This window comes from Seriola lalandi, unplaced genomic scaffold (genome assembly GCF_002814215.2).
Source record: "Seriola lalandi dorsalis isolate HSWRI2012SDOR001 ecotype SW California unplaced genomic scaffold, Sedor1 jcf7180002002713, whole genome shotgun sequence".
In the NCBI taxonomy this organism is placed as follows: domain Eukaryota; kingdom Metazoa; phylum Chordata; class Actinopteri; order Carangiformes; family Carangidae; genus Seriola; species Seriola lalandi.
Genome location: NW_019473369.1, coordinates 1 through 13,652, shown reverse-complemented (window position 1 = coordinate 13,652; position 13,652 = coordinate 1). Strand labels below are relative to the sequence as shown.

At 40.1% G+C, this 13,652-nt stretch overlaps 2 protein-coding genes across 2 annotated transcripts; one reads left to right on the top strand and one right to left on the bottom strand.

Moving 5' to 3' along the window:
• The first annotated feature begins 33 nt into the window (after positions 1 to 33).
• Positions 34 to 11,337, top strand: LOC111666181 (melanotransferrin-like). Its single transcript, XM_023421426.2, has 15 exons — positions 34 to 183; positions 835 to 934; positions 1,828 to 2,013; positions 2,114 to 2,270; positions 2,430 to 2,497; positions 2,618 to 2,802; positions 3,728 to 3,893; positions 4,124 to 4,266; positions 4,978 to 5,074; positions 5,168 to 5,362; positions 6,479 to 6,632; positions 6,916 to 6,983; positions 7,071 to 7,258; positions 7,659 to 7,851; positions 9,214 to 11,337. Exons 1-15 carry the CDS (start codon positions 94 to 96, stop codon positions 9,273 to 9,275), a joined length of 2,052 nt encoding a protein of 683 aa, XP_023277194.2. The 5' UTR covers positions 34 to 93; the 3' UTR covers positions 9,276 to 11,337.
• A 1,387-nt stretch (positions 11,338 to 12,724) lies between these two features.
• LOC111666187 (protein NCBP2AS2-like) lies at positions 12,725 to 13,646 on the bottom strand. The gene has a single exon (XM_023421441.1). It carries the CDS (start codon positions 13,621 to 13,623, stop codon positions 13,318 to 13,320), a length of 306 nt encoding a protein of 101 aa, XP_023277209.1. The 5' UTR covers positions 13,624 to 13,646; the 3' UTR covers positions 12,725 to 13,317.
• Positions 13,647 to 13,652: the final 6 nt, after the last annotated feature.

Genomic DNA, 13,652 nt, shown 5'->3' with positions numbered 1-13,652 from the left:
GGGCAGTCTGCATATCTCCTTCCCTCAGTGTTTGGCCAGAAAACCATCAGATGGTGCACCATCTCAGACCCAGAGCAGAGGAAATGTCAGGCCATGTCGCAGGCTTTCGCCAGTGTCTCCATCCGTCCGTCTCTGAGCTGTGTCGGCGGAGGGACAATCGAGGGCTGCGTTCAGAAACTACAGGTCAGATTTTGATAACAGGAACTTTAATTCAATAAATCTTTAAACCTCATTGAGCAAGTTTAATTAAATGACCTGTGATTATTGTAGTTTTTAAATGTTCACTGTTATATCACACTGTGTCGTTGTGGATTGATGTAGAGCATTATATTAAATATTAATTTAGTTATCTATCCATTTTTATCAGTCAGGACAGCAGGGGACGCGTTAAAAGCTGATGAACTGCTTAGAGTGGCAGAACATACAATCAGGCATCAGATAACAGAGGCCACATGGAAAGTTGCAATAAACATCTTAATAGGTGATGCAGTTATCAGGACCCTGGGCTCTTTATGACAACCACAGACTGGAGGATTTCTGATCTGTGTTCTGTTACCAGAAGCTGAACAAGGAAGGAAACACAAGCATAAACACATGCATTACCAATTTCACTCTGTAGGTATAAAGGAAATAGATTAATTTTAAGAGGAAGGACTTGGTTGTGATGTCCCAGAGCTTCCTTCCTCAATGTTTTAAATCATCACAAGGCCACAGAAGCTCCTCATGGTTCTTCATCATATACTACAGATTTATTAGTTTATCTATTTGAGTCTATTAACACTGTGATTCCAGTTATTCCCCAATCATTCATCTTTTTCTTCGACGTGTCTGCAGAGAAAAGAAGCTGATGCCTTGTCCATGTTCGCCAAGGACATCTACACCCTGGGGAAGACTGCCTCCTTCAAGGTGGCTGCCAGTGAAACAAAGGCTGACCGTAAGATTTAACAATAACTAAAAAGAAATTGCATCGTTGGAAATTCATTCTGCGCTAGTGGCAGTGGGGATTATAGGCACCGGTTCCAATATTATCCGAGGATCAGCAACAGTGAAGGAGTAACAGTTGTATCATGCGCAGCACAGGTTCCCAAAACTCTAAGTGACTTTTGTTGTATTTTTATTGGTGTGATCTAATACAGCATTTAAACAAATTCACTCTTAGGACATAATTAATTTCTGATTGGTCACAGAGTTGCCACTGCAGCAAAGATTACTGTGATACTAATAAAGCATTGTCTGCTAATCTATTGATGAGGATGTAGTTTATAATATTCAGTGCATCAGGAAAAGACTAAACAATCTGATGATAATAAAACGTATTAATGATGAAAATTATGACTTACTCGTAAAGAACTCTTAATTCAATCTTCTGGCTTTGATTAGCATCTTAAATCTGACATCTTATCTGACATGAATGTTCTCTTTCCTTTTTTTATCAGAAAAATAACTTATATTTTATAATTTCTTGTCACAATAACTGACCTACTTATTTAAGTTACATCACGCTGAAAAACATTAACTAAACTCCAGATCACTGTTTTTAAAATTCATACTCTGGACTTCTTTATACTGATGCTTGATGAACATATGTGATAATTCTCCACTTGTGATGACACGTTAGCTCAGTTTAATCTTGTTGGATAACACAGATGTTCTGTTATCACACCCTGATTATAATCTCTGCACAGCTTGTGGGTTATTTCAGAACAGGACTGGTAGTCTGTACTTTGATCTCAATCTTATTTCTGTTCCGTGATAACATGTTGCTGTCCAACTACTTAATGTCTCAGTGTCACACGTGTGTCAACAACAGTGCTGCTTTTGCCTCAGGTACTGGTGCCGTCTACTATGCAGTTGCTGTGGTGAAGAAAGCGAACGTTGCCATCAACATCAACAACCTAGCAGGAAAAAAGACCTGCCACACCGGAAAAGGCCGAACAGCTGGCTGGAACATGCCTGTGGGATACTTCATAGACCAGGGTTACATGTCTGTGATGGGCTGCGGCATCTCACAGGGTACGACAAATGTACATAGACACAAATACATATATACATATATATACTGAACATATAGAAAGCTGGAGAGAGGCATGTGTATGTGTGCGTTTGCGATTAGGTGTGGCAAATTTCTTCAACGCGAGCTGTATCCCTGGAGCAAACACGGCTGAGGATCCTCCGTCTCTGTGTCAGCTGTGCGTAGGAGACGCGAGCGGAAACTTCAAATGTGATAAGAGTTCAAAGGAGAGATACTACAGTTATGAAGGAGCTTTCAGGTAACACACATTCATACCATGTATACTTACACTCTTACACAAAGAAGTTACTGTCCTGTAGAACTGGGTATGTACATGTGGAGTCATTTTTGTTCACTCCAACACTTCTAGATTGCTTCCTTTCCTTGTTTGCGCCTTTAATTGTGAATTTCTCTGTAGATGTATGGCTGAAGGTGCAGGAGAGGTGGCCTTCATCAAACACACGACTGTCGAGGAGAACACTGATGGTAACGTCTTAGTTATGGCTGGACAATGACTAGTTGGTTATTAAAGTAACTATTGACCCATTCAGCCACTTTGTTGTTAGTGAGCTTGTCTTTTGGCTAACCAGTTATGTTTTTCACCAGGTCGTGGCCCTGTGTGGGCACAAGGACTGAAGTCATCTGAATATGAGCTGTTGTGTCGTGACGGCACCAGAGCTCCAGTCTCTCAGTGGAAAACATGTCACCTGGTCCGTGTCCCATTCCGTGGCATTGTGGTCGCCAATGACATCACTCCCTCTGTTGTGTTTAACATGCTGACAGAGGGGCTGGTACGTCACAGCTCACACACTCTGCAGTAGTAACACACATGAACCGGTCTTCTGCTCATTCATAAACGGCACCCCAGTGTCCCAGATGGTCAGTTTCATTTCTGCACATTGTGAATGTCAGAGCCTGTCACTTGACTTCTGCTGATAGAAATTTGATAATAGCCAGAATTATCCTCATGCAGTGTTCTTGATAAGTACCAAAATAAGATCTAAATCTTTAAATTTTAATAAATCTCAAAACAAATTTAGTTTAGTAGCTGTACAAGAGCTTTCGTTCATGTTATTTATTTTGACGTGATCACCCAAACTATGCAAAGCCTTAAAGGAGCTATTTAGTTATTAAGTTTTGCTATTGCTACATAGCCAACATTAGCATTAGCAGCTGTCAGCTGTTTACTTACCAGTCTAGAAGAAAAGTTGTGGGTTCAGCATCAAGCTTAATTCCTTTACTCACCAAGAGCTGTCTCCAGCACTGGAAAGCAACACCAATGTTAACTCTTGTCTCTATCAAGTTTTTTCTTCTACTGAAGTTAGAACGCTAACCAGCTAGCTCCGGCCCGTCTCGGCACTTTCCAAGAGTTACAATAACTTTTCTCCGAGCATTTGAGGCACCTCTTGCCCACATTCACTTCAAAGTTCACATTTCAAAATTCCCAGCCATCGAGCTGCTGATGAGGATCATGTGATATGATTCAAAGATCCAGAACAGTTACTAATTTAACCTTGGCATGAGATTGTTTGTTAATTTTGAAACTAAGTTTTAAAATACAGTTGTAATGTATATAAGAGAGTGCTCCAAACATTGCATGTTCAAGCATTACAAGAATGACTTTCCATCAGCTCTTTATATCTATGTAGGCTATGGTCACTCTAAAAGATGTATTTAACCAAATTAACCTCTACATGTGTAAATTCCTGTCTGCAGGAAAAGTCGGGCTTCCAGATGTTTTCATCTGCTGCGTATGGAGGAGGAACTGTGCTGTTCTCCGAGTCATCCGTCATGTTTCAGGGGGTGGAGTCAGACAACCACAAGAAGTGGATGGGCAGCAATTATTATAATGTTCTGAGTGCCATGGACTGTAAACCAGAAAGTAAGACTATCTATCTATCTATCTATCTATCTATCTATCTATCTATCTATCTATCTATCTATCTATCTATCTATCTATTTATCTATTTATTGGCAGGTGAAATGCTTGTACTCTGTAAAAGGATGGATTGATTTATTTGTTTCTGGTTAACCGGGCAATGAACCTACTGTACCTATCCACGTCTTTCTTTCCGTCTTTACCACTCACCCATCTACCTGTGAATACCCCAGGTGCCCTGCGGTGGTGTGTGTTGTCCAGCGGTGAGCAACAGAAGTGTGCTGATATGGCTGTGGCCTTTCAAAATAAACGTCTAACTCCGGACATCAAATGTGTCCATGGGGACTCTGTGACTGACTGCATGAATAAAATCAAGGTGACCGATGTTTCTCAGTGATATTCATTTATTTCTAATTAAAATGTTAAACACTTGAAATTCTAGGGTCTGATGGAGTTTTTGAGTAATTTTATATCAGATGACATTTGTTCTTTGCATTTTCAGTGTCTCAGATTATCACTTTCAGATGTAAAGACTAACATGCTGATGTTTAGAAATTATTTTCACCAGGTTCATCATCTTGATTTAGCTTGTTAGCATGCTAATTCACACTAAAAGCAAAGTACGACTGAGGCTGACGGGAATGTCAATAGTTCTAATTAAAGTATGTTGTTTAGCTACCAAAATATCCTGAGGGGACCATGAATGTGTGCACCAAATTTAATGGTAATCTAAGAGTTGTTGAGCCGTTTCAACAACAAAATTACAAATATCAACCTGCTGATGGCACGAGAGGAAAATCAAGGCATCCCCAAATTCAGTCGGCTTTATCCTCTGGGGATCATGAATGTCTGAAATACATTTCAGGGCATCCATTAAATAGTTGTTAAGATATTTCAGTCTGAACCAATGTGATGGACCAACCATCAGACCGTTATTGCCATCCATATATCCATGCTTCTAGCACGACTGAAGAAAAGACTGGCTAATAAAAACCAAGCAAAACAAAGCAGAAACAATAACTGATGGCTTTTTTTTCGAGTAGTTCTGAGATTTCAATCTGTCTCCTTCTGTTTCTTGTTGGTGTAGAACAACGAGGCTGATGCCATCACTCTGGATGGGGGTTACATCTACACAGCAGGCAAAGACTATGGCTTGGTTCCTGCGACTGGCGAGAGCTACACAGGTAAAAAAACACACACACACACAAACAAAAGTCACACATTCTGGATTCAAAGACAGCACATACATTCGTTTTTTTTGTTTCTTTTCTTTGCAGATGACCGTGATGGCTCCATGTACTATGCAGTTGTGGTGGTAAAAAAGAGTAGCTATGACATCCGTAACCTTGACGACCTGCGTGGCCGTCGCTCCTGTCACACAGGATACGGTCGCACCGCTGGATGGAACGTTCCTGTAGCGGCGCTGATGGAGAGAGGCTTGATCACCCCTAAGCAGTGTCAGATACCTCAAGGTCAGTGGGATGTTGGTGTGTGTCAGTGAGAGAGGCAGAGGTGTGAGCTGGACAAGTCAGCCGAACTCACTCCGCCTACCCGTTCTGGCCATCAGAATGTTTCGTTTTCTAGATTTTACTACGGATTTTTCTTTATTCGTTAGTCTGCTGATTAATTTTTTCCATTACTGATTAAGTTAGGTCAAAAGGCATGTTTTGACTGATTTAGTATTAGAAAACTATTACAGTGACATAAAACAGAGATAAGAACATTTTTAGATTTGAGAAGCCTGACACAGAGAAAGATTATTGATTATTACTGTAAAATTGTTGTTAATTTATTTTCTGTTGATCGGCTATTGGTTTAATTGACTAATTTATTTCAATACTAGTTTATACATCCCCACTCCCAATTCCCTGTTAAGTCAGAAAGTGCCATCATGTACGGTGGCTGACCAGGGTAAACGCGCTGCAACGGCCCAAAACACTTCCAAAAGGAGAAACAAGCTGCAAATTCATAAACGATGCACATTCAAAAACACATACAAAAATACAAAACAAATACAACAACGGGAACGAGCTGCAAATGCAAATGAAAAAAACATGCTGCAGGAAGCCAAAACAAAGACATTAACTGCAAACATGCTGCAAATACAGAAACGCTGCAACAAAAAAAACACACAAACCCCCAAAACAAATGCAACAGAAGGAAGCGCTGCATATTCAGACAACATGATGGAAGGGCTCCAGGCCTCTAGAGGGAAGGCCAGGTGGAACACCTTGACCATAAGCTTGAGCCTCGACTCCAGAGGCCAGACCAGAAGCGCCTATGGTATAAAATGGCCGTGGTCGTGATTGCTTCCTTATGTCAAACAATACAACACTAGATACAGAATGGATTTGTGCCTGATTTTCTGCTTGTTTCTATCTGCTATCCTAATATCTGCTCAATCCAGTACATGGACAAGTACACTTTCTGAGATGTGACTGAGCTCCTCCACAGCCACAGATGTTGTCACAGGCTGAGTGTCTCTTGTACTGTAGATAGAGCAGGTTAGAAAACATAATCGGTTTCAATGCCTGAATATTCCCTCCAGTGTTTGACTTTCTGTTTCTTGTCTTTCCCATGATGCTTAGCGGTGGGCGGGTTCTTCAAGCAGAGCTGTGTACCAGGTGCCAACCAGCCTGGTTTTCCCAACAACCTGTGTGACCTGTGTGTGGGAGACAACACAGGGAAGAGCAAATGTGAGAAAGGAAAAGACCTGTATGATGGATACAACGGTGCCTTCAGGTACTAAAACATTGGATGTTTCACTCCAGTAGCTACGTTTCCATTTCCAGCTTTTCTTTTAATTATATCCTCAATATTACTTAACATAGAAACATGTGCCTCTCCAGTTATTACCATGCTGATCAAAGCCTAGAAAAACTCTAACTGTCTGTCATGTACCTTTTTCTGTGGGAAAAAATGAATGCGCCTGAAATAGCTCATCCTACTTTGAAGCTCTTCTGCCTCCAATAGAAAAGCGGCTGGAATTTAATGAAACACTTCATGTGTCTATCTGTCCATTCAGGTGTCTGGCGAAGGGAGATGGCGACGTGGCTTTCATCAAGCATTCTACTGTCTTCCAAAACACTGACGGTAAGTCGAGTAGCTCCAAGATTTTCAAAGTTTTCTTCTTTTTGGGGTCTCAGATTTTTAACCACCTCACTTTGTGTGTCGATTCAGGTAACTCTGAAGAATCGTGGACTGTAGGTCTACACTCTACAGATTTCCAGCTGCTCTGTTCTCAGGGCGCGAAAGCTGAGGTCACGCAGTACAAACACTGTAACCTGGCTAGAGTCCCCTCCCATGCTGTCATGGTACGACCAGACACCAACATCCACGCTGTCTATGGACTCCTGGACCGCGCTCAGGTAAGACTGTTTATACTATACGTTCCGTTTGTGAGTGAGTCAAGCCAACAAAGTGCAGAGACCTGAAACTGGTTTAAGATAGGTAATCCTTGAGAGTAAAGAACTTTTTTTGTAAGATTCATGTCATAATCATGAGGTAATTCTTCTTGCTGGTGCATTCAAGGATGCTCCAACATCTGAGAATCAATAATTGGCCACCAGAAAACAGAAAGCAGTATATATAAACAAATTAAAAAAGCACACTACTATGGGATTTTTGAAGATAACATTACTTTGACCCATAAATGAATAAAGAAATCAGGAGTCTTGTCATGTCTCATTTTAGTTTCACAGTGAGATGAACGGAAATCAAGTGGTAACTGGCATCTCTCTTTATCTCTTCCTCACTGTTTCCATGTAGACATATTTTGGCAGTGACACAGGTACTGGTTTCAGGATGTTTGACTCGAACGGCTATCAGGGCACAGACCTCATCTTCAAAGACTCCACTGTCCGCCTCGTGGGTGTCGGTGACAGAAAGACCTTCCAGGAGTGGCTGGGACAGGGCTACATGGACTCACTGGTAGAAATGGAATGTAATTCATCAGCTGCAGGTAAAAACACATAATTCCTTATAGTCCAATGCCAATTCAAGTGACTCATGTTTTTAATAGCCTATGTGAAATATGTCTTTTATTCTGTGTGGGTATGAAATAAAGCTGATTGCAAAAGCCCCAAATTGTTGTTCCCTTGACAAAAGCAGTATGAACTCTCACTGCTTAAACATCTCGTAATTAAAGAAATACATCAACTTTACAAAGAGGAATGCAAGTTTTATGATTTATTTAAAGGAGCTACTTGTAAGTTTTGCTATTGCTACATAGCTAACGTTAGCATTACCAGCTGTTTACTTACCAGTCTAGAAGAAACTTTGCAAGTTCCACATCAAACTTCATTCCTTTACTCACCAAGAGCTGTCTCCAGCAGTGGAAAGCAACACCAATGTTAACTCTTGTCTCGTTCATGCGTTTTCTTCTACTGAAGTTAGCATGCTAACCAGCTAGCCCCCGTCCAACTTGTTACTTTCCGATACCGACTCACTGTAGCCTCCAGTCTGCCCTGAAGACGTAGCACTGCACAGAGGGTGTATTTTAACATCTTGGATTATAAAGACAACAATGGCTGAAGCTCTTGTCAAGGGACAATCACCTCCACCTGCTTCTGGCAAGAAAGCACATTCAGCGGCAGAGAATAGTTGGACATTTTGGGGAATACCTTTATTCAGCTTGATACAACTCTCATGTCTGTACATTAAATATAAAACTACAGCCAGTAGATAGCTTATGCTGTGTTCATGTAATGTCGGATTTACCATAATTACCGGTTTCCCCACTTGTAAATGGCATTCACATCAACATCCAAGTTATAATTATGCCTGGGAAAGTTTCATTTTTCTGAAAGTTAGGATACATATGATACATTAGTTTTGAAGTGCTGGCAAAAACAGGCAAACATAGATGTCTCATTTCAGCCAAAGTCTGTTGTAAAGGTTCTTTCTTTTAAGAAATGTCACTAACGTTTGTGCCTATGTTTTATTTTGTTAGTGTTTTTTCTCCTTGTAGCATCAAAATCCAACTGGGCTGTCTAAGATATTATAGATGACATATTAAAAAAATTGATCAGTGTAGCTACTCCTCTGGCTTATCAGCTTGATTTTGTGTGTGGCCATGAGATGAATCTTTCATCTATTTGCCGCAATCATTCAGCTGTATATGAGACATTAAGTTGTATGGATGGATAGGAAATTGATGGAGAGAAGGAAGAAAGGAATACTGATCCATAAATAAAGACACTATAATCCTGCTGCCAGTTTTCATTGCATAAAATGGCCACTTTGCCTCTAAGAGCCAGATTCAGTCAAAGTTGTTTTCTTTTGTACAACCTCTAATACTTACCAATTTCTCTCCCTGTTGTAGTGATGTCCTCTGCATGGCTGCTGCTGGTGGCCCTGTTCAGCTTCATGCTGACCAACCTCTGAATGTAAAGGCACAATATGACCCACACATCCTGCGTCTTCTCCTACTCCCTTCCTCACCTTTTTTTCTAATCCTTTCCCCTTGCTTTTCTGGAGATCCACTCCTTCTATTCATGAATGTGTTTTTTTGTTTTATTTTAAAATTGCATAGCTTCTACCTGATTGTATGATGTTTTGATGTAGGCGAGGGTGGCATGTTGGAACTACCTTTGGATTTAAATTGCGCTACTGTTGAAGAAAATGAAGGACTTCTTTTTAGTGGCAGAGAAGAGTTGGATAGATGAGAGAAGGTGTTAGTACCACTGTGTTTACTGAAGGTGAGCTGCCATATCAGTGCGTATGCTGCCACCTGTTACATTGCTTTAGTGGTTAGTGCCTCCTTCGAAGCTTGTTTTACAAAGAACAGCCAGTGTGATTTTTAATGTCACATGAGCCACAGAAAATGCTTTAACTTCTGGTTCACCTCTCTGAAGAATAGTTACTTAAACTGCAATGATCACTTAAACTGCATATCTAAAAGTGCAGTTTTCAGGTCAGTGACCTTTGTCCAAGTTTTGATATTTTTGCCTTTACCTCGATACAAAAGGAAGTGAAACAAATCATTTGTGGAGCTCACAGCATTGAGAAAACATTACATTACTTCTCCCCATTAGTTTGGATTAGCCACACGACACCCTCTCAGTAGTTTCTATAGGGAATTAGTAAGTAGTAGTAGTAGTAGAAAGTAGTTCTAGTCAAAATAGTTCAGTGTCTGGGGATTATCAAGAAAATTCTGTTGAATTGCTCTTGAATTTGTAATTTTAACTTCTCAGTGATGTGAGCACCATCTACAGTACATCCATTGTATTGGAGTAGGTACAAACCTGGACAAATAACAACAACATTTACAAACTTACTAGAGGTAAATGTGTTGTTATGTGGGTGGGCTGACCCTTTAACTTCAGGAGCAGTAACTTCAGTAAAATGGATAAAATGTATCCAGACAAAAATATATCATCACATCTTTAAAGCTTTTTCTTCTGGTACCTTTAAGACTCTAACCCGCTGTAACTGATCCAAGTTCAGTTCAGTCCCATTTGCAAAGGCTTTGTGTGTATTTAGAAGTCAGATTGTTGTTCTGCTCTGCTGCTGTTTGCTCTGTGAGTACTACTAACAGACATGGCCTTGTCTGAGTTCAGGCTGTGTATCTTACTATAAGCTAATGCCATATCAGTGAATATGCACTAGTGTTGCCTCCACAGAGAGCTGTGCTGGGGATGGTGTGATGATGAGTGATTGCATTTTCATCCATAGGCTGTTGGCTTCATGTATTCTCCTCAAATGCTTTGAAATCAAAGAGATAAATGATTTAATTCATACAGTGTACAGTGTAACTCAGCATTCATTTGAGCCTGCCTGCAGCTCAACATCTAAATCTTTGCTGCATTATTTTTTGGCTTTTCACTTATTTCCGTAACTTATCTGAAACTGTGTAGACACAAATGGAGTGAGAAACTCTAACACACTGGTTTGGGGAGAACATGAAGAAAACCTCCTGTGGTTTGTGATGGAGAGTGAATGAGTTTTTGTTTGTCTGGATGGTAAAAGTCAACAAAGAGAATGTGTCAGGTGAAGAAAAACAACAGGGTTTTAATACAAAATATAATACAATTAAAAGGCAATAACAGCTAATGCTAGACTATTCTGAGCCCTCGTGTCTGCTTACCCGAACGACTCCCTCCAGGATTGTCTCTTACTAACTCAAACTAACCAATTTCCTGTCATAACTACTGTACTTCCTGCTGCTTGATGCTGTTTCCAGATTTAAATTGTTGATTGGATGTGTATTTCCCTATGTTGAGAGATTTATTTTTATATGAAGTTCAGGTGCCATATCAGTGTATATGTACTGACTCATGCTGTCAGACACTTATGTCTCTTCTTCCTCGCGATGGAGTTTTATTTCTCTGTGAAACATGTAACTAATATTTAGTTGCCAGGCCAGTGCGTCTGCATAAGTATTACTACATAAAGCTGTTTTCTCTGCTTTCTCAAATGAAATAAAGATACTTTATATGCTGCAAAATTACATCTGTTGAGCTTCATTTTTGAGTATTTGTTATGCTTTCAATGCTTTTTTTCCCCTACAGTTTCTCAACTCTGATTAAGAGTCATATGAGGATCTTTGTCATGTAGCAGTTCTATATAGCAGCCCTTTAACCCATCCCACAGCTGTTATGCATCAGAGTAATGAATTTGCATCAGAATAAAGTCCTTGTGTACATGGAGATATGCAGATTTTTTTTATACAACCAAATGATGAGATAAGCAGTAAAAAATGTTTTTTCTTTTTTTGTATATTCTAATATAGTGAAAATACACCTCTATCTAATAATTATTTCCATAATAGATTAATCCAACTGGTATTTTCTTAATTAATCTATATAACATCAGAAAAGTGGGAAAACCCCATCAGAATTTTCTAGAGCCAAAGATGACATGTTTTGTCATGAGCATGTTTTGTTTTTCTACGACCAACAGTCTAAAGACATTCAATTTTCTAAGATGGTGAGGCAATGAAAATAAGAAAGCTCACATCTGAAAAGTTGAAACCATCAAATGTTTGCTTGAGAAAAAGGTCTTAAAGAATTAAATATCATAGTAGTTGCTGAATCATTTTTTGTTGATCGACATTCATGGCACCTTTAAGTAACAGCACAATACACAGTGATTGCCAGAAGTGATAATCTTTGTTCATGCTCTGCTCACTCCACTGGTGTAAAGATACGTGCGCAGGTGTTTGAAAGTAGCATACAGCTAAATCTGCTTTTGCCACTGCAGTGACCAAATCTCACAGGAGGCAATAAAATGTCCTGTGTTATCTCTACTTATGTTGTAAATTCATCTCTGCCACTCTCCTGCCAGAGTTGTGAAAGCAAATGAACTATGAGCTAAAACTTGGAGGCAGTGAACTGTGAACTCCAGTCCTTCTGACTCTGCTGTGGATTTCTACATCACACGTGTGTACTTGTGAACGGCAAACTGAACTGAGTGGCTTCAAAACTACTTGTGATATCACAAAATACTGCTCTGGCAAACACTTCTTATACTGAAATTTAAGATAAGCATAGAGAAAACTTCTCCACTATCAACAGATTAATCTGAAAACAACTCTTAATGTCAAACTCTGCAGATGCACCAATCTGCACATAAAAGGTTAGATCCCAAAACATTTTTGAGTGGGTGGGGACTTTAAAATCTGATCTTTCAGGTTCACTCGATTGCATTTGGAGTATCAGAAAACAGTCCACCTTCATTTAAACCAAAAAAATATTATATCTTTTATATGAAATTTTATTATACAGCTATATGAACTTTGAAAATATAGTTTGCATTTTTTCCTCTTACCTTACACACGCTTTGTTTTGTGCCAGGGGCAAATGATATCAACTGACACAGACTAGCAGTCAAAGCACTGTTATAAATTATAATCTTTATTCATACAGTGAGAATTAAATGAATTCATTGTTTACACACATCACATCCCTCTACATATACACATTCAGCTGATAAAAGCGTTTCCCCTGACAACTTCATGAACAGATCAGAAAAAGGTCTTCGGCAGGATTGGTGTCATAGATGCATGAGTGCCAGGCGGGGGAGGGAAATGAAAAAAAATCAAACAATACTTTTGTCAGAACATAGGACATGACTGTGCAGTTTTTCTTCATAGCTTCATGTGAAAAGGCTATGAACACAAAACAGCTCCAGAGTACATATCATTTCCCAAGACAGTCCCACAAGCTTTCTGCAAGACTAAATACACACATCATAAATTATCTGGCCAAAGAAGTGTAGACCTCTCCGTATTATTAACAATCACCTTTCCCGATTGTCAACTGCTCCGAGTTCACCATATCTGATGGTTGCAGTTGATCACCACATTCCTGAGGCAGGTTGTTTATTTTTCATTTCTCCTTTCATCTCCTGGTTTCTTCAACGGGCAGTGAGGTGAGATGTTGTCAGCCTGTCAGTAACAACACATCCTACAGCCAGTCTGTCCTCTTTATTTCTTGATCTGTCTGGAGCCGTCCTTCCATCCTTCCTTCACTTCATTCACAAATGTCTCCCGGACTCTCTTGAGGCGGCTGCCCATCTCTCCCAGGTCACCGGGGACTCTGCCGGCCTCGTCCCGAACCTGCCGCAGCGTCTGGGACCGCATGACCCGTTCCGAGGCGTCCCGCCCGGCTATCTGAGCTTTAGTGATGGCGTAGGCTGTGATCTGGGCCGCCCTACGAATCGGCCGAGACTCTGCCAGTTTCTCGACGACATGGAGGTTGTTGAGGAGATAAAATAACAAGCGAGAAATCATTTTGTCCAGTGTTTAGGTAAGTCAGCTAA

What these genes read in the sequence shown, in the direction of transcription:
- LOC111666181 (XM_023421426.2), top strand. Translation starts at nt 94, where the DNA reads ATGTCGCAGGCTTTCGCCAGTGTCTCCATCCGTCCGTCTCTGAGCTGT. An exon ending in GCTGCGTTCAGAAACTACAG is followed by an intron (nt 184 to 834) that starts GTCAGATTTTGA and finishes ACGTGTCTGCAG; the next exon opens with AGAAAAGAAGCTGATGCCTT. An exon ending in ACTGCATGAATAAAATCAAG is followed by an intron (nt 4,267 to 4,977) that starts GTGACCGATGTT and finishes TTGTTGGTGTAG; the next exon opens with AACAACGAGGCTGATGCCAT.
- LOC111666187 (XM_023421441.1), bottom strand. Translation starts at nt 13,623, where the DNA reads ATGATTTCTCGCTTGTTATTTTATCTCCTCAACAACCTCCATGTCGTC.